The sequence below is a fragment of the Lagopus leucura genome, unplaced genomic scaffold (genome assembly GCF_019238085.1).
Source record: "Lagopus leucura isolate 7727_CA_CO unplaced genomic scaffold, USGS_WTPT01 Super-Scaffold_100024, whole genome shotgun sequence".
NCBI lineage: Eukaryota > Metazoa > Chordata > Aves > Galliformes > Phasianidae > Lagopus > Lagopus leucura.
The window spans coordinates 4,750,846-4,776,817 of NW_024962276.1; the positions used below are offsets into that span (position 1 = coordinate 4,750,846).

Consider the following 25,972-nt stretch of genomic DNA (forward strand, 5'->3'; position numbering starts at 1 on the left):
CGCCCATAAAGGCGGTACATCCCCCGCCCAGGAGGACCGCCTGCGCCTTCCACTCCTCCCCGGGACGCCCCGCCCCCCGCCGCGCGGCCTTTCCGGCCGAGGCCCCGCCTCTTCCGGCTCCGCTCTCTTAAGGCCGGTGAGGCGGCGCCGCGAAGGCTCTGATAGTGAGTGGGCCGGGGGGCGGCGGGCTAAGAGCGGGCCTGGGCTGGACGGGCGGTTGTGGGGGGCCTCGGGCTGGGCGTGGGGCGTTCAGAGCTAACCGGTGAGCGGGGAACGGGAGGCTGGGCCTGGCGGACAGGCCTGTGGAGGGCTGAGGGGGCCCAGGGCCGTCTCTGTGTCCGCTTCCTCCTCTCTGTGTCCGTTTCCTCCTCTCTGCGGCGCTGCCTCCCGTTCTCCTCGCAGCCCAGCTGTGCGTGTGAGAGATGCTTGTTTTCTTGCTTGCCTCTCCCCGCCCAGCGGCCGCGTGCTGGTAGTTAGCCCTGTTCTGCAGGTGGAGGACTCCTCACGCTTCTCTTCTCCGGGCCCCTGGGCCGTACAGCCGAGTGGAGGATGGTATAAGCAGCCCCGTGCTGTGCTGCGTGAGGCGTTTCGTGCTGTGTATGTGCTCCTTTATTCTTTTGTTTTTAATGGTTTGCATATCTGAGCGAGCGTGGTGTTAAAAAGGAAGGTTCAGCAGATGTTGGTAGTGCTTAGCAGTGCATAGGTGGAAAAAGGAGCTGAGCATTCAGCAATTTTCATATAGACCCAAGCATCTTAATGTTCACCATCAGCTTTTCCTGTGACTCTCAGTTGGGTGATACAGAAAGCATGCCCTGTTTAAGCAGGACGAATAGGTTTGGGAAGTGCAGTGGCTTGCAGAAATGAGCTCAACAGCTAATCATGCTTGCTGTAGGTAAGGCAGCACCCGCAGCATGATGCCTTTTGCTTTGAGAAGTGTATTACTGTAGGTTCCATGAGCTTGGCTGGTAATCTTGTGATATACCCAAGTAAGTGACTTTGTGAGCTGCGTTTATAGGCTCCTGTGTTTGGGTTAGCTCTGGTCAGAATACGCTCGGACTATTCCAGCAAGGTGAGCTGCTGGAGTATGAAGTCATACTAATTTCAGTGGGTACGCATTTTTCTCTCATGTATGAAATAGAGTTATTCAGAGGAGTTCTTTGACCCTATGGGATAAGGTCTCATCCTAAAAGTTACTTCCAGTATTACTGTATCCTGAAATACCTCCCTGTAAATGTGGGCATGTTTTCATCTTCTGATGATGTAATACAAGACTGAGGGAGTACCACAAAGTGTTTTGAACTGCTTGTATCTGCCCTGTTTTTCCCACAAAATCTAATTAAGCTGTCAGTCTAGAACTAAAATCACAATTTTCCTGTTGATCAGAAATTGGTTATTTTTGTGTTAAAATAACATGTCTGCTTGCTTGTTGCCAGGCACTGGATGACCATAACTAAACAATGTCTGTACCACGTGGAGCTGTCCATGCAAAATGGATAGTAGGGAAAGTCATAGGAACCAAAATGCAGAAAACTGCCAAAGTGAGAGTGACAAGGCTTGTACTAGATCCTTACTTACTAAAGGTAAAAGCTGGTTATCTTATCTTGCCAGATAACTTTTGTACTGTGCAGAGGAATGTTTTATTAATTTGACCCATACAGTTGTTGATAACTCTTCATGCTGCCAGTTCCCTAAGGGACTTGTGCAGTGATTTGGCTGCGAGGATGAGTACAGAGGATAACAAGCAGTGTGTTTTGTCAGGATGCTTCCTATACCTGTTGTCTGCTAAATGTTTCTTTTTAAGTGCTTTGTCATTGCACTTCTCAGTTGGAAAAGTAAGATTTGTGGGCTCACACTAATGGTTAATTAGTCAGTTTTCCAATAGATTCTGCAGGCATTCTTCTGCATACAATTGTAACCATGCTTAGTGTTTGAATCTATATGTTGATGTGCCATAAGAGCATTTTTACTTGTAGATGCTTTTCAAACAGGGAACAATTAGTATTTTCTCCATTTATGTGGAGAAAACTGGAACAAATAGGTGGTGTAAAAGTTTGCTTTGTTCGGAATCCTAATGCCAAAGTTTCCTTTTTTTCCTTCCGCAGTTCTTTAACAAGAGGAAAACCTATTTTGCCCACGATCCATTGCAGCAGTGTGTTGTTGGTGACATTGTTCTTCTTAAAGCTTTGCCTGAGCGGAGGAGCAAACACGTGAAACACGAACTGGCTGAAATTGTTTTCAAGGTTGGAAATGTCATAGATCCGATCACAGGAAAGCCCTGTGCAGGAACCAGGTTTCTTGAAAATCTATCAGATTCAGAAAACCTGACAGAGGCAGATACCACCTATCTAAGTGAAAAACTCCAGGAACTAAAAGTTTGTTCAACAGACAAATAGTGGAGAAAATAATTAAAGGGGGCTTTCCAGCTCATCTCTGTCAGGGATGTTTGGGTCCCTGAAATTGTATGTTAAAATGTTTTGATGAAACTTGTAGTCAAAATATGTAGCAAGCATAGTTGCTTCTAAGGACAGATGTTCCAGATTAAAAACTTGGTGCCTCAAATGAAAATATGGAAAATGTGAGTTAAATGTTAACGCTTCATTTTGTTGCATGTAGTTCTGCCCAAAGTCTTGACACTTTCCAAAGCCAGCTGCTCACTTGGAATGACTCTTTTGTACCGAGAGACAAGAATACAACTGGGGTTGTTCTGATTGTTCTGTATTTCAGGCGATCTTTTATGATTTGTGGGCTTAACGTGCTATTAAACCTTTTGAAAAGAAGTGTAGAAACTTTAAAATGAGCTGCCTGCATGTGTCCTTATTTCCTCTGGAAGTTGCTCCTGCCACTCCTGTGTTAACTTCTAAGATCTGATGAAATTCAACCACTTGCCTTTATTATGGCAGTAAAATGAGAATGTTATCTTTCGGTAGCTTAGCATAGTTCTTGTAGCCTGTCCAAAGATTATTTAGGTCTGGCAGAGATGAATCTCAGTGAGTTCCCAGCAGGAGATAAAAGCTGATAGGAATACAGCCTCTGACTTTGGGCTGTAGGTCTCTGTGGTTGATCTGCTTGTAGAAATGGTTGATATGTAAGTCAGTAATTACAGCTGGCTGATTAAAGCCCGTATCTAAGTGGAAGGAAATCCGTGCTCCGACTCGTACTCAGGTGGATATACAGCGTGCAAATCCATCCCCAGCACGGGAAGGCAAACCCTTCAGCCCAACCCGGCGCTTCGGGGGATTTCAACCTCATTCCCAAAGCCACGGCGGGCGGTGAGGTCCGAGCCGGCCTTCCGCGCATGCGTACTGCGGCCGCCACCGGGGCGTGGCTGGAGGACCCCCGCGCCGTTTGCGCCCCCCTCGGCCGCCGGCGGCGCTACAGCGCCGGCCCAGGAGGGAGGCGGCTGGAGCAAGATGGCGGCGCGAGTGCTGCTGCGGTGGAGCCCGGCGGGAGCGGGCGCCGTGCCGCGTATCCCGCCCTGCGGCGGCCTGGCCCTCAGGTGAGCCCTGAGGGGGAGGACGCGGGCGGCCGAGGGCAGCTGAGGGAGGCGAGAGAGGGAGCGGCCCCTTACTCGCGGATCCCCCCCCGACACACACAAACATATTGCAGATCCCCTCTCCCGCCTGGAAATGGCGCCCCTCTCGCGCCGCGGCTGAAGGGCCGGAGCCGGGCCCACCGCCTTCCGCGGGGCGGGGAGCGCGGCCGCTGGGGCGTCCCTCAAGGTCACGGGCACCGAGGCCGGCCCCCGAGTCCGCCCAGGGGTGGGGATCGCGGGCGTCCACCCCATTGCGAATCGGAATCGCGGTAGGCAGGGCGGCGGTGCGTCCCCGGTCCGGCTGCCGTCCCGCAGCGCGGCTGCCCGCGCTCAGCGCTCTCAGCGGCCGGGCTTCATGGCGCCGCCCCGCGGTGCGCGGCGGGCGTCGTCAGTGAGCGCTGCGGGCTGAGGCGGAGCGCGGTGCTGCCTCACGGTTGGAACGGGCGGCGCTGCCCGCGGGATCAGCGTTGCCGGCGGCTTTGTGAAGCAGATGCACGCTTTGGATGTGCACGGGTTGAACTTCTGTCGGCTTTGACGTCTGTATAGAGCGCAAGTTAAAAACTGTTCGTTACAGACGAGTTGTTTTTCTTTCTCTTCCAGGCAGACATTGATTACTACAGAATCTAAATATTTGACCTGATACCTTCCGCTCTACCCAGTTTATACTGTATGCTAACACAGAAGTTAAGGCAGATGGAAATGTCCTCAGCAGCACTGTTAATTTAACACGACCAAGCTACTCGTTCTCCTCTTGTGGTCACAGGCCAATCTTTGTAGCAAGAAATCTGAGCCTTTAGATAACATTTGTAGAATAAGCATTTGCTAGCAGAGTTAAGCAGTGCCTTAAAAGGTTACATGAAAACTCTTTCATGAGCATTATTCCCAGAAAATAAAAAGTTGTGAAGTGTGATGGTAATTCCCTATGGTGCGTACATGTTCATTCTGTGCATTTACTTGTAATTTCATTAGTGGTATTCAGGTAATTTGGATCCAGTGTTTTACTTCAAACAGATTTTATCATGCTGTGGAGCATGTTATTTAAAAGTGGATCTTTTGGGTGATGGATTAGTTTTGATGCTTACAACAAGTTGTCATTTAGTCCCTGGCTCTTCTCAAGGCAACCATGGGCACAGGTGGCCCAAGCAGGTGAGCTGCCAGTCAGCTCAGAGCATCTTGGTTTGTGGGTATCCAGATGGACACCAGTAGTGTATCTCAGGGAAATGGTGGTGAAAATTAAGGTTGTAGCATCTCAGATGAGACACACCGAGTGTCTGTTTTAATCAATTTCAGCTGTTAGCATTCTTTATTGTAAGTAAAGTGAACATTTAGATGGCTAGTTGTGATTTATTAGTCATTGTTGATAAGGAACTTTACAAGTCCTGAGTAAAAGATTGCATAAACATCTGAAGTACTTATTCCTCACAGAAGAATGCTCTGAATATTAGTTTGCTAATTGCATTTAGTAATTGGAGGAGAATATGTCAGTACTGCACAGATCTCCCTGTAGATGAAAGAACAAGCACTGCAGGGCTGAAATGGAGTCCCACCCCCAGGAGCCCAGTTTTGTGTCCAGTGAGTAACAGTGCTTACTGTACAGGAGCTCTGCCTTTATTGTACGGAGCATGCCTTTATTGGGTGGGCTCTCCAGCGTGGCCTCAGCTGGGGCATGGTACCTTCCTGTGGCACCTGGTGCAGGTATAAAACAGCTGTGCTGTGCCCCTCTCCTCCCTCAGTTGAGATCAGTGAAACCTCTTCTGCACCACCCTCCTCTGGCAGCAGCTATATCATGGAATGCCCTTTTGAATGCTTGTACTCAGGAATGACTGCGCAGGAATGTGCTTGTATGATTTCCTAAGGTCAAATAAAGGACCGTCTTCAATAAATAAAACAAAATACTTACCAATTACTTCTTAGCATTGAAGATTGTCTTGGCTGTGGTTGTTTTGGTACTTACTATTTCTCTGCTATAAAATACTTCTCAGTTCATCCGTTCTGCTTCCACAGGGTATCCCAGTTCATTAGTTTTCAAATGCTGGTTGTTGAGGAGTGCTGCTGGTGTGAATTGCTTTTCTGCAATACAAACAACTGTGTTCTCTGAGATTTTTTTTCCACCAAAAGAAGTTGATATTTTCTTCTCCTATTTTTTTTTTTCTTTGAGGAATTGTCAGGAAGTTTTGATACTGGAAGAGAGATTTGTACCTGAAGATCGAAACCTGTCATCTGGATCTCATAGTAGTGCAGGGTATAAAGTTGGCTTCTGAGATAGAAAATGTGCTGCCACTTTCTTAGTATTTCAGAGAAATAGTTCAGTGTTTCAGCAAAAACTCTGTATCAAAAGGGTAAAGTGAAGGAAGTGCTTCTTTTGAGGAAGAAGAAAGAACATTCAAGATTGGGGGCATAAAGATTCAGTTAAATACAATAGATGTGTCATTTAACTTTTCCTTTCCAGAACTGTATTTAAGCAAACATAGGAACATATGGTACTTTCCTATTTACGCTGTACAAATCTTTCCTTATGCCGCTTCTTGCTCTTTTTTACTCCTGTATACATCAAGACAGACATTGGGTAAATATGCTTCATTAGAAAGAATATGAAAAGACAACAAAAGCAGCCACCTACCCGTTTCTTACCCATTTGCTTACAAAGAATGAGAGTAGAGAGTGCATGGTTAAGCGTTCAGCTCTGTATCACTTAAAATGGTTTGTGAGGAGGTAATTTTTCCCACTGTGAAAAGAGCTGCCTTTACCTTGCTGCCAAGTGGCTGAGTGGAAAGACTGAGGAACAGAGTTGGATGTAACTGTTCTAATTTTGTTTGTATTATACTTGATCGTGCCCGTCTTCCCTGCATTATGGGCATTTTCAAGACGTGCTCAGTGACAGTGTAATGTACTTGTTGATATGTAGGGGGATGGTATCTTCAGCTAGCAGACCTCGTGAAGACAGTTGGTTAAAATCGCTATTTGTTCGCAAAGTCGATCCAAGGAAAGATGCTCACTCCAACCTTCTAGCCAAAAGAGAGACCAGCAGTCTGTATAAACTACAGAGTGAGTGTTATTCTTATGTTTAACGTTACCGTTTCTCTGTTCCATTCCTGCATTTCTCATCTACTGTTGTTGTTTCAGTTCACAATGTAAAACCAGAATGCCTAGAGGCCTACAACAAGCTTTGGTAAGTGTGCATGTTATGTTTTCACGTCTTAGACATGTTGATTTGACCATAAGCATTCTAGAAATTGGCAAATGCAATAAATATTTGTGGGGAGGTGGACGAATTCAGCTTTTGCTTTCAGGGTATGATGGTAAATAGATGTTGATATTCTTGGAGAAAGATGGCAAAAGGTACTTGACTCAGATCACCCCTTACTTTCCCTTTTGGAAGTGTCATTTCTTAATCTGCAGTTCAGGGTGATGCCTTTTGTGCAAACACAGGTGAAGTTTGTTGGAATAGCTTCCTTCCCACCCTTAGCTTTACAGTAGCAATTAGATCCTTACATGCTAGTATGCCCCCCCAACTCCTGCCATGTAGGAACTTGCTGGCAGGTGTTATTGTCTTCATATAGGAAGGAAAGGGAGAGATCACTGGTAAGTAAAGCTGCATGCCAGTGTTAAAGTATGGTTTGGAGGAGATTTTGAAAATGCAGGGTTTGATTCTTCCTCAGTTCATCTCTGTCTTCTTTCTACAAAGTTACATTACTGAGATCTACTTTAAAGAGCTAAGCAGGCTTTGGATAGGATCTGTGTGTTGGGGTGATAACCTCCAGAGAGAGCAGTGCTCTCATTAGTTATCCAGAAAGTCACAGCTTTCTAAAATGCATGAAGAGTAACGTTTAAAATGTACTGATTCAAGAACCAAATTAGAGAAGTATTAGCCCTGTCCTGCATACATGATGCCAATACTGAATGTATAAATTGGAAATATAGTAGAGCTCCCATGTTTGGAAACAGCAGGGTTTCCCACTGTCCTTGATCACGTTGTCAGTGCAATAAAACATTCTCAGTACAGTGGTACCAGGTTTTAGCAGTGGTGGATTGACTGGGCTGGAGAGTAAGGAAGTTCACACCTCCTCATTTATGTCCTCAACTCTGTTAGGAGTTCTTTGTCCAACATTGTCTAACTTAGCCATATTAAGCTTTGAAATGGGTCTAGATAACTCAAACCTGTTTTCCTTATTGTACAGTTACTTTATGACAGAAGGTATTTTTACCTTTAACCTAAAACTTTAACCTAAAAAATACAGAGAGACATGACTAGCATTCAGCCATCTTTCTGTTTAAAAGCTTAATATAAACACATCCAATTATATGAGGCAGAAAACCACTTCTCTGTGTATCTCGTGAGCTACCTAGATGTAGCATGAAAGCAGAGGCTTTTATTCTCAAGGAAAGAAATGATAACAAAAAAGGAAACTGCTGATAGCAGCCAGATGAAGTATGTGGGGCTAGATGTCTTCTTTCCAAACTAAGGATAGTTGAAGTATTGAAGGGAAGGAGGAAACTTGAGAAGGCAGAAATTAAGAAATGAAGGCGCTTCTGAACTTCCCTCCTTCCTCCCCCTAAATTAAGCATGAACAAGTAAATTCCTTATAAAGATTAGTGAGCATGTGTTCATAAAGGAAGAACATAACGAAGGCAATTAGGAGAACACTTCATGAATCACTGTGGGTAAGGATCCCCTTCTGAAGAAGTTGTAAGTTATTTTTAAAAGGAAAAAGATGGTTTTGAAGTCCGTGAATGACATCATACCGTGTCTTTTTTAATATATTTTGGAAAAATACCTTTAATGATTACTGTAGTAATAATTTAACGTTCCTGCTTAAAGCTGCCTCTCTAGGATGCTTTGCAGAACCAAACTGATAGTGACTGCAAACATCACTGGAAAGTTTTCTGTTGTATAATTTCCACTGTAATGAGAAATATTGAAATATAAATTGGTGATGAAGTTTGTTGTGGGTCATCAAGAAGGTCAGTGGTAGAACCAAGAGGAAGACTTGCATATTCTGACTGTGTGTAGGACAAGACCAGCCTACTTGCTATTATTTGATACCTTGCAGAAATACTGCCTGTTGGCTGCAGGGTAAGAGTAGTAGTTATTCAGAGGAAAATATTAAAAGGCAAAGTTCAACCAGCCCAATAGACATTCATCAGTGTTCATGCAGTGAAAGCTGACTTAACCAAGTTAGCTATAAGGAAAACTTAATTTCCCAATGTTAATGTAAGTCACCTTTTAAAGTTTGAAGAAGCACTGCCATTACTGGAAATAGTCAAACAGAAATTTGGTGTTAGTCGTGTTTTCATGGCAGTTTCATCACGTGCTTCAGTGATAAGTTGCCTCAAACTAGATCTGCTTTCTGAAGCCTTGGAGAAAGCGGTAAGGCAGCATAGTATTGAGCACAGCCTTCATTTGATCAATCAAAACACTTGTTTTTATTAATTAATTTAATTAATTTTTATTAATAACATTGTTGCTGGTAAAGAAGAAAGCCTGTCCTTTTCTACTGTTGTGTATTGTGTTGATGAAGAAAACGTTTTCCTAAAGCAAATCACCCGTGTAGCTAGGCTGTGCTTCCTGTGAGACATCCTGATGTTTGTTTCCCTAATGTGTTGGATAACCCAGGTGTTACCATGTAATTCATTGCATCCACAGTGTTCTACCATGGTGTGCATTTGTCATGCAGTAAGAAATAGTAGCACTCACCTTATTTTCATGTAGAGCTGTAGCTATTTTTCCCCTCGCAAGGCAGATTCTTGTATTTCAGCTTTCTCTTCTGAAACGTAAAGCTTGTGAATTTTCGTACCATAATGATAAACGTGTGGTGATTTGTTATACATATCAACTGTAGCCTCCCTGAAGGAAATGCAACATAGTGTCTGTATTCCTTGTTTTCAAGTCAAGAGGTGCTGCCAAAGATTCATGAAGAAAAACACTACCCATGTGCACTGGTGGGGACTTGGAACACGTGGTACGGAGAGCAAGATCAGGCTGGTAGGAGATAGAAGTACAACAGAATGTAAAACCATACAAGTGAAACGTGTGCTTGGCAGGTTTCTTCTCTTTAAATCATCTCTGTTGATAGTAAACCTTTAGCAACGTATACAGTGAGGATGTGTGTGCATCGGTTATCAGTAGTCGTATTAACATTTGCAGTGCTTGCTATTTGTCTTGTTGAGTTTGACAGTGAAGCTTTTAATTCCTAAAGCTTGTCCTCTCGTTAATACTTTCCTGTTTTCCAGGTGGTAGATTAACAATTGGAGAAACCCTGGTCAAATTTGCTCCTGTAATATTTTGCAGGCATGGATTGTGTTCCTGAATACTTAAGCCAAAGGCTTTCAGAGACAGAGTTGCATTGGCTTATAAGCCAAAAAAATAAAAAGCTTTACTCAGACTTTCATACTGCAACTGCTATATGATAATGAAATGCAAATCATAATGCCATCTGAAAAAAGGAGTGCATTGTAAACTCACAATAATCTAAATCTTTACTGGGGGTTTTCTGTTCATGTTCTTATAAGGATACCACCTAACAATGCAGATTGAAAATACATTGAACTAGAAAGCACTGAAGAGCTGCTACAGAGGTAACTGCAAAGAGACTTGTGCAGAAAGAAAACCTGAACAATTTCCTGGGCTCTGGGAAAAGGAAAGAGTGGGAAACCAAAACAGAGTGGTGTGCCAATGCTTGTTTTGTGGTAGAAGCTCTGTGGATAGAGCTGTGCTAGGGTCAGTGTCACTGCTTTGTTATCCAAGAAGCCCTGTGCACAGCAGGGTGGTTGGAACTAGATGATCTTCCAACCCAAGCTCTTCTGTGTTTCAGTGTTTCAGTACACCCAGTAATTTTTCCTGCATTCACGGCACATTGGAATATTGACACTGCACAAATGTGAGGAAATGACTGCAGATAAACCAAACAATATCTGTGAAAGAATTCTTATAAGTTGAAGGGAAAGTGGGCAATAATTGAAATGAGAATGCTTAGCCAAATCTCATTCATTGTTTTTGTAATGTATTAACACAGACTATATCTATAATTGCATCCATAGCTTGGCTTGAAAGTGTTATTGCAACAGTTCTGGCAGTATAATAAAGCAGATTATGGGTTTTTTTTTCTTGTTCAGTACTTGTACTGGGGCTGTGTTAATACTGTCTGGATATATCAAATTTGCCCTGGGGAGTAGGCAATAGAAGCAGGCATACTGGATGAATCTGCTGTCATAGTGAAGTGCTTTATACATTAGTCTTGAGTTCACTCTGCTGGAAAAGGCTCAGGACTTCTGGATAGGAGAGCAAATTGCTTTTCTGACTCTCTGAGTTGAATTATTGTTGCCTTGCTTTATTAAGTGCTTGTAAATAGATTTAGTTAGGATTTATTAGAGCCTCATTAAGGAGAGAATACTTTGATAAGACTGTCAAATGCAAATACCTATTCTGAAATTTTGATGTTTTAATGGGGAAAATCCTAACAAAAATGTAACAATTGTGGCACATTTAGATAAATTCTGGTATGCTTTTTTAATTTAACGTTTACCACAAAAATAACACTTGCATCATTTTTTGGCATCCTGCTGAAAGTTTCCTGTGCTCTTTTGCTTGAGTAACTTGCTGAACTAAAAAGTCTACTACTCCCTTGCTCTTACATGGAATAGTTTTAAAAGATCTTTATGAATTAAGTCAACCCCTTCAATTGAATCTCATTTTAAATTACAGTCATGTAAAGTCATCACACTTTACTAGCATGGCAACAAAGCCTCCTCTTAGAAATCTTCCTCTTCAGATTAAACTGTGCAGTTTTTGAAAGAACACTTTGCAAAAAGCAGATGATTCTGTTAAAGTGTTCAAATGTGCAGTACTTTAATGAAAATCTTGTTTAAACCTGTTACATGACTTGTGTTATTGTATAATTCTGCTCTGTGAAAAGCATTTTGTACTGTGATATTCCATGAGTTTTGCTGTTTGCTCACAACGTCCATGAAAATACTTCCTTCTTCTGTTTCAGTTCACCTATGGAGGTATGAGGGAGGCTATCCAGCTCTCAATGAGGTCATGAGTAAACTCCGCCAAAATAAGGTAAAACTTGGGTTTTGCTACAGGTGGTTAAAGAAAAGAACGTAGAATAGAGCAAAACAGTTGGACACCTGCTTTTACTGATCACCTTCTGTGCAAGCTTAGAAACAGATTGGAAGAGATCCAGATTCAGAAATACTGAGTCTTAATGTTATTGATTCTCAGATCTCTATTAAAATGCAAGCTGAAGTTTTCAAAGATGCCAGGGGAATTTGGATGCCTTTGCAGTTTAAAGGATTTCAGTGTCCAAAACCTCGGTATAGTATTGAAAAATCGAAACCGCTGTAGGGGACACACTGTGGGGTTTTTTTGTTGTTGAAACACAATACACAGTTTGCCAATGACCACATTGTTTTTAAGGAGTTCACAGAGTTTCGCAAAGAAAGAGGCAACATGCTTCTGTCTCGCAAGAACCAATTACTGTTGGAATTCAGCTTCTGGAATGAACCTGTTCCCAGAGAGGGGCCGAATATTTATGAACTGAGATCCTATCAACTTAGGGTAAGTTTCAGGGTTTTTTATTTTTTAAGCTATATGATGTCATAAAATGTTCAAAGAGTGTTTATGCGATGCGGATGGAAAACAGGCCTTGTCTTAAAAACCTGGTTCTTATCAAAGCTGATGGCTGAGTCACTGTTGCTCTCAAAGTGTGGGGTCCAAAATGAAGGCAGGCTCCAACGAGATGCTAATGTCTCCTGTGAAGGGCTGGAAATCTTGTGTTTTAATTTGAGGGAAACTTCTGGAAAATGACTAAGAACTAATATAGTAAGTAAATTGAGTAATTAGAGATGATTATAATATGCTTATCACTTAAAGGAAGTGGTTTTATTATTAGTGTTTCCCGTATGTAAATGTGAGTACCATCAAAATACTGCAGGGTTTTTTTTTGTGAGTACCATCAAAATACTGCAGTTTTCTTTAAGCCACAATCTTAACAGTCTGTTTTGTTCTTGTAGCCTGGAACTATGATTGAGTGGGGAAATTACTGGTAAGTACTGCCTTAGCACTTTTGTTTTTGTCTTTGAGAGATGTGTGTTTAAAAGTTATGAAGTGGAAGTGACAGAATGGTACTGAAGCATTTCAGGCACCCAGTTAATGGTCTGCTTCTGTTCTCAGGCAACTTGTAAAATAGTTCTTTGACCCTCAGTTTATCCTTTGAGGAAAGGAAAAGGAATTCTTTATGCAAACAGTGCTGTAGGCTGAGTGGTTTGGTTTTCTTTTACGTAAGCCTTTTAGTTAGCTATCATATAGTAGAAATAAGAAATAATTTATTTTGAGTAGAAAGCACTGCTCGTTGAAGGATGCTTTTAACTTCTTAAGAGCACGTTCTTCTTCCACAACTTCAGCACCAGTAAAAGTTGACTTATTTTTCTTTCAGGTATTCTAAGCCTTGACTCTTTCAATCTTTGAAAGCTAAGTTGCTTCTTGAAAACCTATTGAGCAGCACATTTGTATTGTAGCGTGTAGGTTAAAAACATTTGAGACAGTGTCCTCTTGAGTGTATGCTTCTAATTCTGATTTATTCGACAGTAAGTTTCTTTCAGTTCATAGTCAGTAAGTTCGTGCAGTTCTTGTGATGGGCAGTTAACTAACTTGGAATATTTTCAATCATTTTGACAGAGGTGAGGACTTGGATTTTTAGTTTAGCCATAGTCATTGGTATAATTCATTTGATTACAGTAATTTGCCATGAAATTGAATTTCAAATTTTTACATAATAGGCATGTCTACAGTAGTACCAGTCTGTTTTAGAAGGTGGAACAGATTTATAATTTGAAAAGATACTGATCTTGTTCACACAACAGATCACGGACTGTCACAAAATAGAGATCCACGTGAGAAAAAAAACTGTATTCTGTGACCAGAAAATCTGTGGTGAATGGGCATGACAAAGGCAAGGTGACAGAAGCACAAGGTTTTAGTTTGAGAGCTGAATACTGGACAAGCAGTTATCCGTTTAATGGATCTAATCTTGAAGACACTGATTAATGCACAGTCTGATGAAACCACAGGCCTCAAATTTTAAGACGTTCTGACAAGATGTAGGCATCTTTTAACTACTTAGTGCTAGAAATCAACGGGCTTAGGTTTTTTTCCTCATTTGGAATTGAGAAAGTGTACAGTAAATGCTGTTTAACTTTTGGGATTCTGTTCACATCTGCTTTCTCTTCAGTTATCATTCATTTGCTACCAGGTCTGTTCTTCTTAAAGACTCCTCCTCTCTTCTGTAGGGCCCGTGCAATTCGTTTCCGACAAGATAACAACGAAGCAGTTGGAGGATTTTTCTCACAGATTGGACAGCTGTATATGGTTCATCACCTTTGGGGTAAATGTGTTTATTTTATCTGGCTTTTTTCTCAGTCAGCCTCTAACAGGCTGTTGACTTTGCCCAGAGGACAAGGTTGTTACAAAAGTTGGAGGAATGCCTTAACGAGTTTTTTCTTTTACATCAGCTATGTTGATTTTCTGTATTTTTGCATAGACAACTTTATTTTTGAAAGAAACAAGCAGAACTGAACATTTTATGTTTTGTCTTGTTTCTGTCAAGCTTCTTAAGGGCTTTTTTTTATCTACTTGATTGCTTTCAATAATATAAGCATGACAACTCAGATCCTGCCCTTTCTTTTTTCCATCCCCGTTTATGCTGAAGTGAGATTTTAACTGCTTAGTTTGAAGCCTCACACATACCACACTTAAAGCAAGGGAAGTCAAGCAGAGATTTACATTATAGCAGTACAACGTTGTGACTTACTCCACTTGTGAATTTCTACTGATGCTTAGGTTCCTTCTACTGTAGGATTATTTTGCCTTGAAGAAACTCATGTCTAATGTTTATTTTAGAAAACATGAAGTATTAACTTCAGATCTTGACAATTCAGAACATTGTATTCCAGCTTTAGAAATGTGATCCCCACCACCCATGTAGAGCTCTGTTGCGTTATCTCCCTTATCTATTTTAAGACATTTCTCCCTGCCAATTTAGGCTTCCTGTTGCTGCCCCTGATAGCCTTTATTGCATTTAAAAACTACCATCAGTACACAGGTTGGTTTGTTGGCCATTTTTTACAGAAATGCTCACAATCAGGGGTGAATGCTTTACAGAACTGATGACTGTTTACCCACCAACACCCAAAACACTCCAACTATGCAGTACGTACATGGTGTAGCATTTGCAAAGTACATTTTGCTCTCTTCCCCAGTTCCTTCTATTTGCACTGGTTTGAGTGTTCCTTTTTGTGGAGAACATCTCAATTTGTAGTCTTCTAATAACACATGAGAATACTTTTAAGGTAGCTGTACATACGTAGAAGGAAAAGGAGTTACTTACAAGCTTTGTGCTCGCTGTTGTCTCTTGCCAGCTTACAAAGATCTCCAGACCAGAGAAGATATAAGGAATGCTGCGTGGCACAAACCTGGCTGGGATGAGCTAGTCTATTACACAGGTAACATATTAACTCCTTTGGAATGCTGGAGGCAGACCTTTCTGCAGGCCATCATTCTTCTTCTTCATTACGTTGTTCAATGATAAGAAGTTTTGCGTCTCTGTATTATGTGTGTGTGTTCAGTTTTGCTGCTCTAAGGAGGCACATTTCACTAAGCTGTAAAGGGAGTTTTGCAATTGATTGTCCAAACTTTGGAGGCCTTGCATAATTGCTAAAAAAATTTCTATTGTTTACAGTAAATTTTCATTTCAAATGCCTCTACAGGAGAGGAGCAGGTTTGTGTAAATGCTTAAGTTGTGTCCAGCAATCTAGGAAGCCAACAGTAAAATGTATCTGTATGTTAAATCGTTACCTCTAATATTTCACTTAAGTACTGGAGCCTTAGTAAATGCATTCCTTTGAGATGGGAAATTAGACTTTGGAACTGATACCTGGAGATCGCTCAGATCAAAGATAGCTTTCATTACAGAACTCAGAGAAGTATGCTAAAAATGTCAGATTTTAGTCCTGTGAGCTTTATTTCACAGAAAACATACCAGAAAAAATGTAAGATATCTTTTGGCTTCAAAGGAGCAGACAAATTACATGAAAAAAATCACAGGTTTCTCAAAATGGCTGTGCTTCAGTTACGGAACTATTGGTGGTTACTGATGATTTGGCATGCACAGGCTGGGGGGTAATTTGAAGACAGTAGTATCTGTTGGAAGTGGGCATGCAGAGCTGTTGATGGTCTCTGTTAGTGAAATTAAACCCTCTCTCTTTTCTTTTTTTTTTTTTTCAGTGCCCCTTATTCAGGAAATGGAATCCAGAATCATGATACCATTGAAGATTTCTCCACTTCAGTAAAGTCATTGATTTATTTGTGCCTACATAGATAAAGTGACAAGTATTTGTCTTAATTAATTTATGGTATACATTGTATATCATAGTCAAAAATATAAAAGTACTGTATTGAGCTTATAAAGGAGACCTCTTTTCTTCAGAACCTAAAGACCTTTTGCTCTTGGGATTGTACCAGGAAAAAAAGAAATACAGGACCGTAGCTAAAAGGTTGGTTAACGTAAAGAAACTCCTCAGGTTAAATATGGTGTACGGTATTTAATATCTCCTCCTGGATAGAAAATGCCCAGTGTTCACAACAGCAATAGAATGGAATGTTATAGTTGCTGTGGCCTTTGTGTAGCATTTATAACGACTGCAGATTGCAAAAACAAATGGGGAAGTTCTGCAATCAGGAGCTTTGAAACCCTCAGGCAGTTCACCTAACTTTCTAGGAGGGCTGAAATCAGTATAAGTAGCTCCAAATTTATGAATAGATGGTTACTAATTGAGGGTAATATTATCTCTCACATGATAGCTTACAGAGAATAGGGCATTCTGTTTCACAAGGATGTTGAAGCTTGTTGAAACCTAACTACGTGTTTTTCTAGATATCAACACCTGGAATTAATTTTGTGAAATTATTTAGAGCCTTTTTAAAAAGAGTCTGACCCACTGCTTTCAAAGAGATACTGACATGACATGATTGTCTGAACATCCTGCAGAGAATCAACTTCCGTGGAATACATTTATCTCTAGGTATAACTCAAAAATCTAGGAAAAGGGGTTTTATTTAATAAGCAGTCATGACTTCAGACATATGCTTGATCAGGTGTTTCACTAACTGTACAATGGGTACTCAAGAATTAATGTGTGAAACTGACGCATGTTGAGTCAATAGGATTGGCACAGAGCAGTGTACCATTATGTCCAGTTCTATTTTGATTTCACTTCTAGACTAGAAAATGTCAACACTTTTAGTGTCTGCGATGATGTGAACACCCTGTAAGTGAAAATAATGTTCTCTCTTCAAAGTGGCTGCAAGAATCAGTGTAACACAGAGAATGTACAAATCAGTTACTGAATGTCAATTTGTACATTTCAGTGAGTATCAGGAAAAGCATCAGTCAATAAAATCCTTTTAATTTTCACATGTTACTGGCACCATATACATATTGCACCATCTGTCTTTTCTCTCATCTTGCAGTGTTTCTGATGAACAGTTTCAGTAATTGCATAGAACACATTTCAGCTTAGTGAGTCGGTGTCACTTCCAGTATCACTTTCAGGGACAGCATTTCTCAGTATTCGGCTCTCTTTCTCCAAAATTAATTTACAATATTGCCATTATACACCCTTTTCTTAAATGTTTTAAGTGCTATGGTGATAAATACAAAATACTTCTTTTCATTTTCTCCATAAGTTATGCTTTTTCAGTTCTAATTTCTTCCTTGTTCTCACGTAAAACACACCACACTCTTACCTTCTTCTTGGACAGAATCAACATTTGATCTGATTGTGTTGATTTTATATTTGCTTTCTGTATATGTTGTCAGCTGATTATGGGATTTTACTGAGTAAACTTCTCTACTGTATTAGCTTAAAGTTCTCAGCTTGGTGTGGTTAATGTGCCACCACTTCAGCTGAGTTATGTGATCAGTGCTGTCATTTGGGTCATCTGGGACTTTTCCAGACTTCTGGAGCTACTTTTAGCTACAAAAAACAAAACAAAAACAAACAAAAAACCCCATCAGTTTGCAGTCCTTGTTATTTCTGCCAATATCCTCTCTTTTCTTCTTGTTCCTAGAGGGCTCACCAGGTAATCTAACCCTCATAACCAACCGTCTTGGTGACAGAAAAAGGATTTATTTTTTACCTTTATACATTTTTGGAGTTAAAGGATTCTGTGGATTCTGTTGCAATCCACATTTCTCACCTTCAGCCAGGAACAGTAGGAATTAAATATAGTTAGGCATAACTCTTGTTATTTTAAGGCCCATTAAGTTTTGCATGAGTCAAATCTGTAAGGAATAACGGGATGTTCTGCACATGGCACAAGCCTCCTGCCTCTGTGTTACCTAAGATCAGAATGCTTGGTAGTGTTGCCACACGTTATAAGTGAGCATGTTGTCATCCTGTGCTGCAAACTCATGCTGTGTCCATCACTGGAGTGGCACGGCTTCCTGCTACTTTAGTTAAGGATAAGTATGTGAGGTAAACTCATAAACCTTAGCATGCTAAGTGATGATGACAGTCTTTCCTTACTTACCGTTGCTTGAGCCTTTTTTAAGGTTGGCTTTCTGCTGTTGTGAACATTATTGTGATTTCTCCCTCTTAGTGTCATGGCCCACTTTGCTTTCTTCTTTTGGCTCACAGAATACCAGCGTTTCTTAGCAGAATGCATAACTGAAGTCACTTTCCAGTGATTGGAAAGCAGGGAATAATGCCTGTGACAGTTTCTGGTAATTGCTAATTTCTGATCCAGTCATAGCACTGTGATGAAGACACAAACTGAAGTTTTAGTGGTCCTGTAGTCTTCCTAGAAAGATGACAAATTGTTCTTCTTCAAAAGTTCCCTCATGGAAATTGAAGGTAGAACTAAAAGCAACTCTGTCTCATGAATAGTCACGTAGAAATGAAACATTTTATATGAAGCAGCATACTTCCCCATAGCTCTTAGTCAGGAGACCTACTTGAAGACAAAATGGTTATCTGCCTCATAACCTATGCTACTCTCCAGCTCTGCTGTGATGGGTTATGTTCAAGTAAACCAGTAGCTTGGTTGTAATACTGAAAGTAGCCTCGTGCTGCTTTATTCTCTCTTAGTTTTGTTTTAGTTTTGCAGTATTTTACAAACAGAAGCTGCTCACTGAACTAACCGATCCTTCCTGCTCTAGGAGGTAGGGCCTGCTGCTGGCCCACTGGAGGGGGTGTTCCTTTTTTCTAAACAGTCAGACCTAAAGAGCTCTTGTGAAATCATTGGCATAATGCTGTGTTTCCATAGCAGTCACTGGCAGGAGGTACTGTTGTGAATGTTAACATCTCTGTGGCACAAAGCCCCACGTACCGCCGTCTGCTGCCTGTGGCGTTAGTGGAATGACATACACTGGAAGCATGTCACAATGTTTGTAGGATCTCTAACTATAGCCAAGTAGCTAGGTGTCTGTAATTCAATGGAAAACTGCAACAAACAGAAGCACTTCTTTGCTTCATAACTGTACAGTTGTACAGAAATGAGCTGAATAAGAGCAGACGGGGTTTACACTTGTTCTGCCCGTGCACTTTTGCCTAAACAAAGGCAGGATTGTACATGGGCTGCCCTTGGAGCTGGCTGAGATTCTTCCCGGGGAGAATTTAAAAGAGATTATGTTTAATACTCCCAGAAGAGTTCTGGTGAGCAGCCTGCCACTTATGGGCTGTCTTGTCTTTTGTGGAGATATATTAAACTGTATAGAAATATACAGTATAACTGTATCTATTTGTTTCTGTTTGATTTTTTTTTTTTTAATCATTCTGCTTTCCTAGTGTTGAAATACTGTTTGTAAGTTACTGCCTCTGCTTTTTGCCCAAAGCTTGAGATGGCATTGCTGAGAGCTGTCACTCATCACTATCCATGCCTCTATTTCTCCCTTTTCCCCATCTGTCTTTTCTGATGATACAGCAAAATGGGCAAAACATTTAATTGCTTTTAATTGCTGATGGTGCTTAAATATGGACAGGATCGCTTCACCTTGATTTAATCATATTAAATTAAGAAAATTTTGTGCAAGTTGTGCAAGCCAGTAGTGGTTATCTTGTGGAGACAGTGTGAGGCTCTGGAAGGTAAGCATGTCACTTTTTAATCTTCCAATCTATGCAGTGTTTGGTGGGTTGGAAGAGGTGAACCTAAGAGTTACAGCATTCAGAATGATGTTCAGTTTCAGGTTTATTTGTAAGCACACAGAACATATGAGCCTGCATAGAGAGTTTTGTCCCCAGGACAAGTTATGTCGTATCAGCCCATCTTTGTCCTGCGACGTTATTATGTGGATGGAAGTGGAAGACATATCTTTCATTTTGTCATTAGTCAAGCTTTTTACATTATCTCAGATGAGATCCTTATAAGTCAGGGAAATAAAAGTACTATTGTGTGTCAGCAGTGCTGGTTAAAAGGACACACAGGAGATATCAGGGATTTGCTGACAAAAAAAGCACCATTTATCAAGTGAGTTCTGCATAAGGTCTCGCTTGGATCAGGCACTGTAGCAATAGAAGACACTCTTAAGAAACAAGGATTCATCAGCTGAAACCTCAGAGAAATACTTGTTTAGAACAGGTTAGACTTCTGGCACAAACAGTTTGAGGGTGGTTGATCCACACTTGAGGCAAAAGAAGAGACCAGGTAAGTTTCCCACTGTTTTCTTAATCAGTAGACATTTTGTAAAGATAGGTGAGTCAGCCTCCATCCAGTTATAGGTTGACAGAGAAGAGATTGTTAAATAAATAAAACACTTAAGTAAACAGTGTTACCATCTGACAAAACTACCATTTCAGAGTTGGCTGGTAAGTGTTTTAATGAGGTAGGTGAAGCATCAATTGCCTTAAAATATGCTTCTGGGATACTGATGAATATTGCGTATACCTTGAATTTGCATGCATCTCATGTCTTTTAGGCTCCATAGGTTGAGTAACAATGATGTTGGGTAACAGACTACACCTCAGGTTCTCCTGTAACCATATTTTAATGAAGTCAACGTTCTATAGGTAGGAAATACTACTGAATGTTCACTGTTTAACCTAGTTTGGAGATTCTTTGGAATGGAAACTATTTACCTCTTAGGTGATATTGTTGATTAGACAAACTTCTGTTGATGGCCACCTCATTTTTCTTTTGCTACCCCAACGAGATAGAGGTATTTGCTCTGGTGGTTTTGCAGCAGCAGGTACATGACATTAACCAGGGGCCAGTCCATTAAAGTGTTATTAACTTATTGATACTTACCTTGGGTCTTCACTTCTGAGTGAATAATCAACTGACCTTTCCACTTTGGAGAAGATGTTTTCCAAAGATCTTTATATTTTCATTGCAAATGATTTGATGAGCATTTGCACCAGGCATTTCATATAAGAGAAGTACCCAACCCTCAGAATCATAAGAAAAAACAGAACACAACTTTGCAAACAAATATATGTTTAATTGCATTTTATAGATGTCTTACAGCTGTTAAATATATTATTCTACTGTATAATTTATCGTTCTTCCAGTTCCTTTAGCAGTTCATCAAAATGAGTAATGTACCATTTGGCTTTCTCCTTTACTTGCTTTCTGATTACATTTCCTCCAAATCCAATGAAGCAGTCCTTCAAAACACAAAGAATGGGCACATACATTATTGCAGTCCTGTTTAAGGTATGGAGCATTTCAGCAATTAAATTTGTTTATAAGATTGTATTTTAAAATTAGTGTTCTTCCCCACCTCTTCCCCTATTCATTTCTATATTTAAGAACAGGACCTTCATTAACAGCTAATTTCATGCCACTTTGGTTATTAGAGTTTTGTTCCAGCAGCAACAGTAACTTCCAGGTTGTCCAGATCTGAGATTTGTGCTGAAAATCTGATGTGGCTGTGATGCAACATAGAGCCTTGCTATTCAAGAATGAGTTAACACTGAACATGCATGCAGCACCTCACAGTTATCCCTATTCTGTTTATCTTAACTCTGTTTACCTCATTTCATAGATACCAAAAGTAAACATTAACCATGATTGCAATCATTAACCATGAACAGTCATCTTTCTAGATTTTAGAAAACCAACTGCAGTGAAAATAATGTTTAAAATTTCCACTGCTGCTTTTTTGCATTCGGGTAGAAAATATTAAGCAATTAATAAGCTCCTTTGATCACGCACATACTTAATGGCAAGGGACCTGCTGCCATAAGTCACATCAGCAGTGGCTCTCGGAGTTTGTTCCTGTGCACAGGGATATCTGTCCCTAACACTGGCCAACCAGGGGCACTGGGGTATTTTTTTGTAGAGAAGGGTGCCTGAGATGTGACACCATTAGGATCTCTCATCTCTGAAATGACCACTTATAAAAGCTGTTTTTCTAGTTACTTATTCCATCCCTGAGATAGGGCTATCTTCAAAGGTATCATCACTTTGCAGTGAGGTGAACCCTGTTGCTAGGCTGGTATCAAGTAAGTCGTGCATCAGATCTGTCTCAGATCTTCATACTTAGCACCATTTATTAGCGTTCAGAAGTGGAATCTTGATAGTGATTGAACCTCTGTACAGGGCCCTGTGTGGAGGCAAACACTGGCAGTGTAGGTGGGAAAGGCAGACATGCTATCAGCTTGATTTGCAACAAGTTGCTAGGCCTTATGCAGTTCTCTTGAACAAAGCCAGCACCCTGGCTTAGAGAGTGGAACATTTACTGAGTTTTCAGATGAGAGAAACCAGACAACACAGCTTTTCTAGAGGAAAGTGCCTACACAGATCCCTGAAGTGCTGCAGCTCTTCCTTGAAGTCCTATGAGGAATTTAAGCTGCAGTTTTTAAATACTTACAGCTGGAGGACAGGCTTCCATGTCTGTAGCTCCATCTCCAATCATAACTACTTTCTTAAAGTGGAACTGTTCTTTCAGATGAGTGATAACCTTTCCTTTTCCCCCTGATTCAGCTGTTGGTTGTGTTTCATCAAATCCTGCATATTCTCCTAGAACAGTAGAAGGACGAGTGAGACACATAGCATACTTTCATGTCAGTGCAGAAAGATAAATGCCTGTGGTGTTTTCTTCAGAATGCAGCTAATTACATGCAGTCCTGTAAGCTTCACAATCAGCATTCCGAAGAAGTAATCAGAAGGTAAGCATAAAAATCAGTATTTTACCTAAGTCTTCAGTGGGCTATGAGCAGAAATGCTAGGACAAAAGTAGAAACCATGTATGGTAGTGTGTCAAATCCATTCCCAGTCACTCTAATCCAGTCTTTCTGGTCTAAACATTTGAAAAGCCACATCCAGTATGAAGGATAAACAGTGTACAAAACACTAAGTAAGAACCAACCACATTAACCACAGTTCTACTTGATTACACTAGCTTAAAGTCCAAAGCAGCTGCACTGAAGTTAAGTTCGTTGGTCACCATACATACCTCAAACTCACTGAAAGTGAAGTTTGCTTCGGAAAGCAGGTAAGTGTAATAAGCTCTTTAAACTTGAAAGAGTGAATGAAATTCTGCTGTCAGCAACTGTAATGCTTTTTAACTTTGGCACAAGTTGCAGTTTAAAAGTACTGCTCTATTTGATTTATCTGAAAAGTGACTTAAACTCGTGTTTTTGGGGGAAGTCTTGTGATTTTCCTACTTGGAAACAGACTTAGTCTTGGAGCTGGCTGGATTGGTAACAAGGCAATTTAGTCTGGACAATATCTGTAGTACAATATCTGACAGTTTGAACACACAAAAAAATGGCACTAATTAGTAGAGAAAATAGCTGTTAGGGGAACCTCACCATTAAAGTAAAACTTCAGCCTGTTTGCAAAAACATTTGCTGTAGGAATGTTCAGCTGTAGGGCCACGTGCTCCACGATGCTCTGAAACCCCCCGGAGACCAGGAAGACCTGAACCCCTCGTTGATGAAGCCTGTTCACCAGCTCCCTGGAAGAAAGAAAGTCACCAAGTGTGAGAGCCAGGCAGCAGCTGGTATGTAAGGTGTGTAAAGGGATACGAAGAAAGCCAAAATGCATCTTTTCTAAACAAGGCTATCCATATGTTTTGTTAATCCACTTTACTTAGGGTGTATGCTGCTTTCCAGCTCCATCCTAATCTGCTCCTAGAAGTTTTTCCGTCTTTTCTTTGCAAGTTTGTGCTGGAAAAGAGCTGAGGAAAACCATCTTGTCTAGAGGCAAACAGCTATTTAGTTGCTCAGAAACGAGCACTGCCTAGAGATGTTTCCTTTACACTTTCATATTGTTCACGTTTATTCCCCTGAACAAATGAGACCAGATCCAGCACACATTGTTTTCTGAAGCTCATTATAAAACTAGCAAGAAAAAAAAATCTTTGGTACTGAAAAAGAGCAGAGAATGTAGAGAACATAAAACCGCTGCACAAAAATGCCCACAGAAGTGGGCTAAGAAGTATGCAGAGTGCAAACATTGTCTAACTCAGAACTGCTTGCCCAAATACTCTCTGTAATAGAAGGCACCAGAATTACAGAATGAAGTTTTCAGACATGATTCATGTCAGTGGGACTTAAGGGCAGGCAATTAAAAGTTTTACAAAAGCTGGCTGTAGAGGCAGAAAGATCAGCATACAGTGATGTAAGCAGTAGAAGTGATAGTAGTAGGAGAAATGCTAAATACTGGAAAGCAAAGTGGAGGCTTAAAAGAGGCTACCCAGAGAGGGGGGAAGAAAGAGAAGGAGTGAAAAGGAAAATCATGTGATTCTAAACACAGAAACAATGTTCCCTTTGTGGTTGCATCTAGCTATGCCTTCTACAGAAAAAGCTGAGCATGTGCTTCATTTTAAGGAGAAAATACAAGCACAGTGTTGTCTTAAACCTACTGTATGTGCCAAAAAGAATTTAGATTTACAGCTATGGCCAGAATTCATAGTAAAGGAAACATTTCAGTTGTTTGAAATAATCTAAATAGCAAGAAAAACCTTTCCAGATAAATTAAGGTTTATTCTAAACCCAAAGGTGAATATAAGTATGTATTGTATATATATATATGATGATATTTAAGTATGTATTTGCCCTTCATGATTTTTTTTTAATCATTAAAGCCTCACTAATGTCACGGAATTTTGTTGATATATTCTATGCATTTTTAGAATACTGATCCATTAGGCTATTCCAGTTTTTTCTTACCGTATTCCTGGTGTTAGCTGAGGTGGATTGTCAGATATTAACTTTTGCACTTGTTCATAGGAGGGCCGTATGAGTCCTAGTCGTGCTGTTAAAGCTGCTTTGAATGTCACAGTGCCACCCATAGCTCTGCGGGTCCTGAATTGAGATCCAAACACAGCAGATCAGTGACACTTAACAAGTTGAGGCTTCTCCCAGGGACTTATTTAACAGCACTGTCAAGGAATAAGCTAAGAGCTCATTAGTTCTAGTTATGCCATGCTGCCTATGTTGTAGAGGACAAGATTGGTACACTGAAAAGGTTGGTAGTAATCACTGGTGGAAGAGCTGCACAGATCAGACTCTTGTAAGACCCAGTGGCACAAAGGAAAACTGGTTCTTTCTGTGAGTGCAATGTGAACCATTGGAAACACTGTTCCTAAACTGCAGGCTGACTGATGTCTCTGAAATTAACAGGACTTTTGCTGCAAGTTTCAGTGGAAACATCAGCCACAAGGAGGTGAAAGGAGTTGTCCCCTCTCCTCCTGCTCACAGTAAGGTTCTAACACCTCATGCTGGTGTGTCAAAGAAATGTACTTCAGAAAATTTTAGTATAATCTTGTTGAGTGGCTTCAGAATTTTAAAAAAATAGAGTTATTTCATTATGCTCAACCTCATCCAAGCTTACTTTTTACCACTGCTCATGTGAAGTAAACAGCAAATATACATACATCTCTGCAACAGCATCTCCAACTCCGCAGAACTTGGCAAGCTCATCGATGCCTTCTTCCCTGATGACTGTACTGTCCACATCAAAGCACACTGCGTCAGCGTTGCGGAAGATTTCTTTCATCTCCAGAAGGGACGCCATCCTTTTAGGAACCTTCTTACTGTAAGAAGATAAGATGCATTCTTTCTGTGAGTCACAGTACAGGACTCCGTCTTGAGCCATTGGAGCGACTGATCTGGTGGTGGCGAGAAGGGTCGAGCACAGCCTCCTAGCCAGCTTTTATCAAAGTGTGAGCAGTGGTGGAAGTCTGGCTCGGCTGCTGATTTGCTCTCTGCTGTTGCTGCCTACTGATGTTCAATTTACGTTATAGGTGGGCTGTGGAGCTGTGGACAGCTGCTGATTTGCTCTCAGCAGGTTCAGCCCATTGATGTTCATTACGGGTTCAAGGCTGTAATACTTGGCATTTGCTCAACCATCAGATTGCCAACTACTGTACATGACTCAAAATTCTCTCTTCTTGCCTCAGCTACTCAAATAGATCTTGATTTCTCATCAGATCC

General features: G+C 40.9%; 3 protein-coding genes across 5 annotated transcripts; 2 read left to right on the plus strand and 1 right to left on the minus strand.

The window, feature by feature from the left end:
* Positions 1-77: 77 nt before the first annotated feature.
* MRPS17 (mitochondrial ribosomal protein S17) lies at positions 78-2,794 on the plus strand. Of its 3 annotated transcripts, XM_042879663.1 has the most exons (4): positions 78-164; positions 491-597; positions 1,434-1,580; positions 2,103-2,794. In XM_042879663.1, exons 3-4 carry the CDS (start codon positions 1,458-1,460, stop codon positions 2,391-2,393), a joined length of 414 nt encoding a protein of 137 aa, XP_042735597.1. In that variant the 5' UTR covers positions 78-164; positions 491-597; positions 1,434-1,457; the 3' UTR covers positions 2,394-2,794. The 3 variants fall into 3 exon arrangements, with proteins under 3 accessions (XP_042735597.1, XP_042735599.1, XP_042735598.1); XM_042879665.1 differs by lacking the exon at positions 491-597 and having other exon boundaries at positions 84-161; XM_042879664.1 differs by lacking the exon at positions 491-597 and having other exon boundaries at positions 86-164.
* A 612-nt stretch (positions 2,795-3,406) lies between these two features.
* On the plus strand, positions 3,407-17,004 carry NIPSNAP2 (nipsnap homolog 2). The gene is made up of 10 exons (XM_042879435.1): positions 3,407-3,496; positions 6,438-6,577; positions 6,656-6,701; positions 9,421-9,515; positions 11,524-11,594; positions 11,952-12,092; positions 12,548-12,579; positions 13,823-13,917; positions 14,951-15,034; positions 15,816-17,004. The coding sequence occupies exons 1-10, from the start codon at positions 3,411-3,413 to the stop codon at positions 15,878-15,880; spliced, it is 855 nt and encodes a 284-aa protein (XP_042735369.1). The 5' UTR covers positions 3,407-3,410; the 3' UTR covers positions 15,881-17,004.
* Positions 17,005-21,006: 4,002 nt separating this feature from the next.
* PSPH (phosphoserine phosphatase) lies at positions 21,007-25,743 on the minus strand. Its single transcript, XM_042879436.1, has 5 exons — positions 25,414-25,743; positions 24,707-24,841; positions 23,345-23,490; positions 22,402-22,550; positions 21,007-21,193 (listed from the first exon to the last, which is right to left on the minus strand). The coding sequence occupies exons 1-5, from the start codon at positions 25,632-25,634 to the stop codon at positions 21,083-21,085; spliced, it is 762 nt and encodes a 253-aa protein (XP_042735370.1). The 5' UTR covers positions 25,635-25,743; the 3' UTR covers positions 21,007-21,082.
* Between the last annotated feature and the right edge of the window lie 229 nt (positions 25,744-25,972).

What these genes read in the sequence shown, in the direction of transcription:
- MRPS17 (XM_042879663.1), top strand. Translation starts at nt 1,458, where the DNA reads ATGTCTGTACCACGTGGAGCTGTCCATGCAAAATGGATAGTAGGGAAA. An exon ending in TAGATCCTTACTTACTAAAG is followed by an intron (nt 1,581 to 2,102) that starts GTAAAAGCTGGT and finishes TTCCTTCCGCAG; the next exon opens with TTCTTTAACAAGAGGAAAAC.
- NIPSNAP2 (XM_042879435.1), top strand. Translation starts at nt 3,411, where the DNA reads ATGGCGGCGCGAGTGCTGCTGCGGTGGAGCCCGGCGGGAGCGGGCGCC. An exon ending in GAGGCCTACAACAAGCTTTG is followed by an intron (nt 6,702 to 9,420) that starts GTAAGTGTGCAT and finishes CTTGTTTTCAAG; the next exon opens with TCAAGAGGTGCTGCCAAAGA. An exon ending in CGGAGAGCAAGATCAGGCTG is followed by an intron (nt 9,516 to 11,523) that starts GTAGGAGATAGA and finishes CTTCTGTTTCAG; the next exon opens with TTCACCTATGGAGGTATGAG.
- PSPH (XM_042879436.1), bottom strand. Translation starts at nt 25,634, where the DNA reads ATGGCTCAAGACGGAGTCCTGTACTGTGACTCACAGAAAGAATGCATC. An exon ending in GGAGATGCTGTTGCAGAGAT is followed by an intron (nt 24,842 to 25,413) that starts GTATGTATATTT and finishes ATCTCAATTCAG; the next exon opens with GACCCGCAGAGCTATGGGTG. An exon ending in GCTGAAGTTTTACTTTAATG is followed by an intron (nt 22,551 to 23,344) that starts GTGAGGTTCCCC and finishes CTACTGTTCTAG; the next exon opens with GAGAATATGCAGGATTTGAT.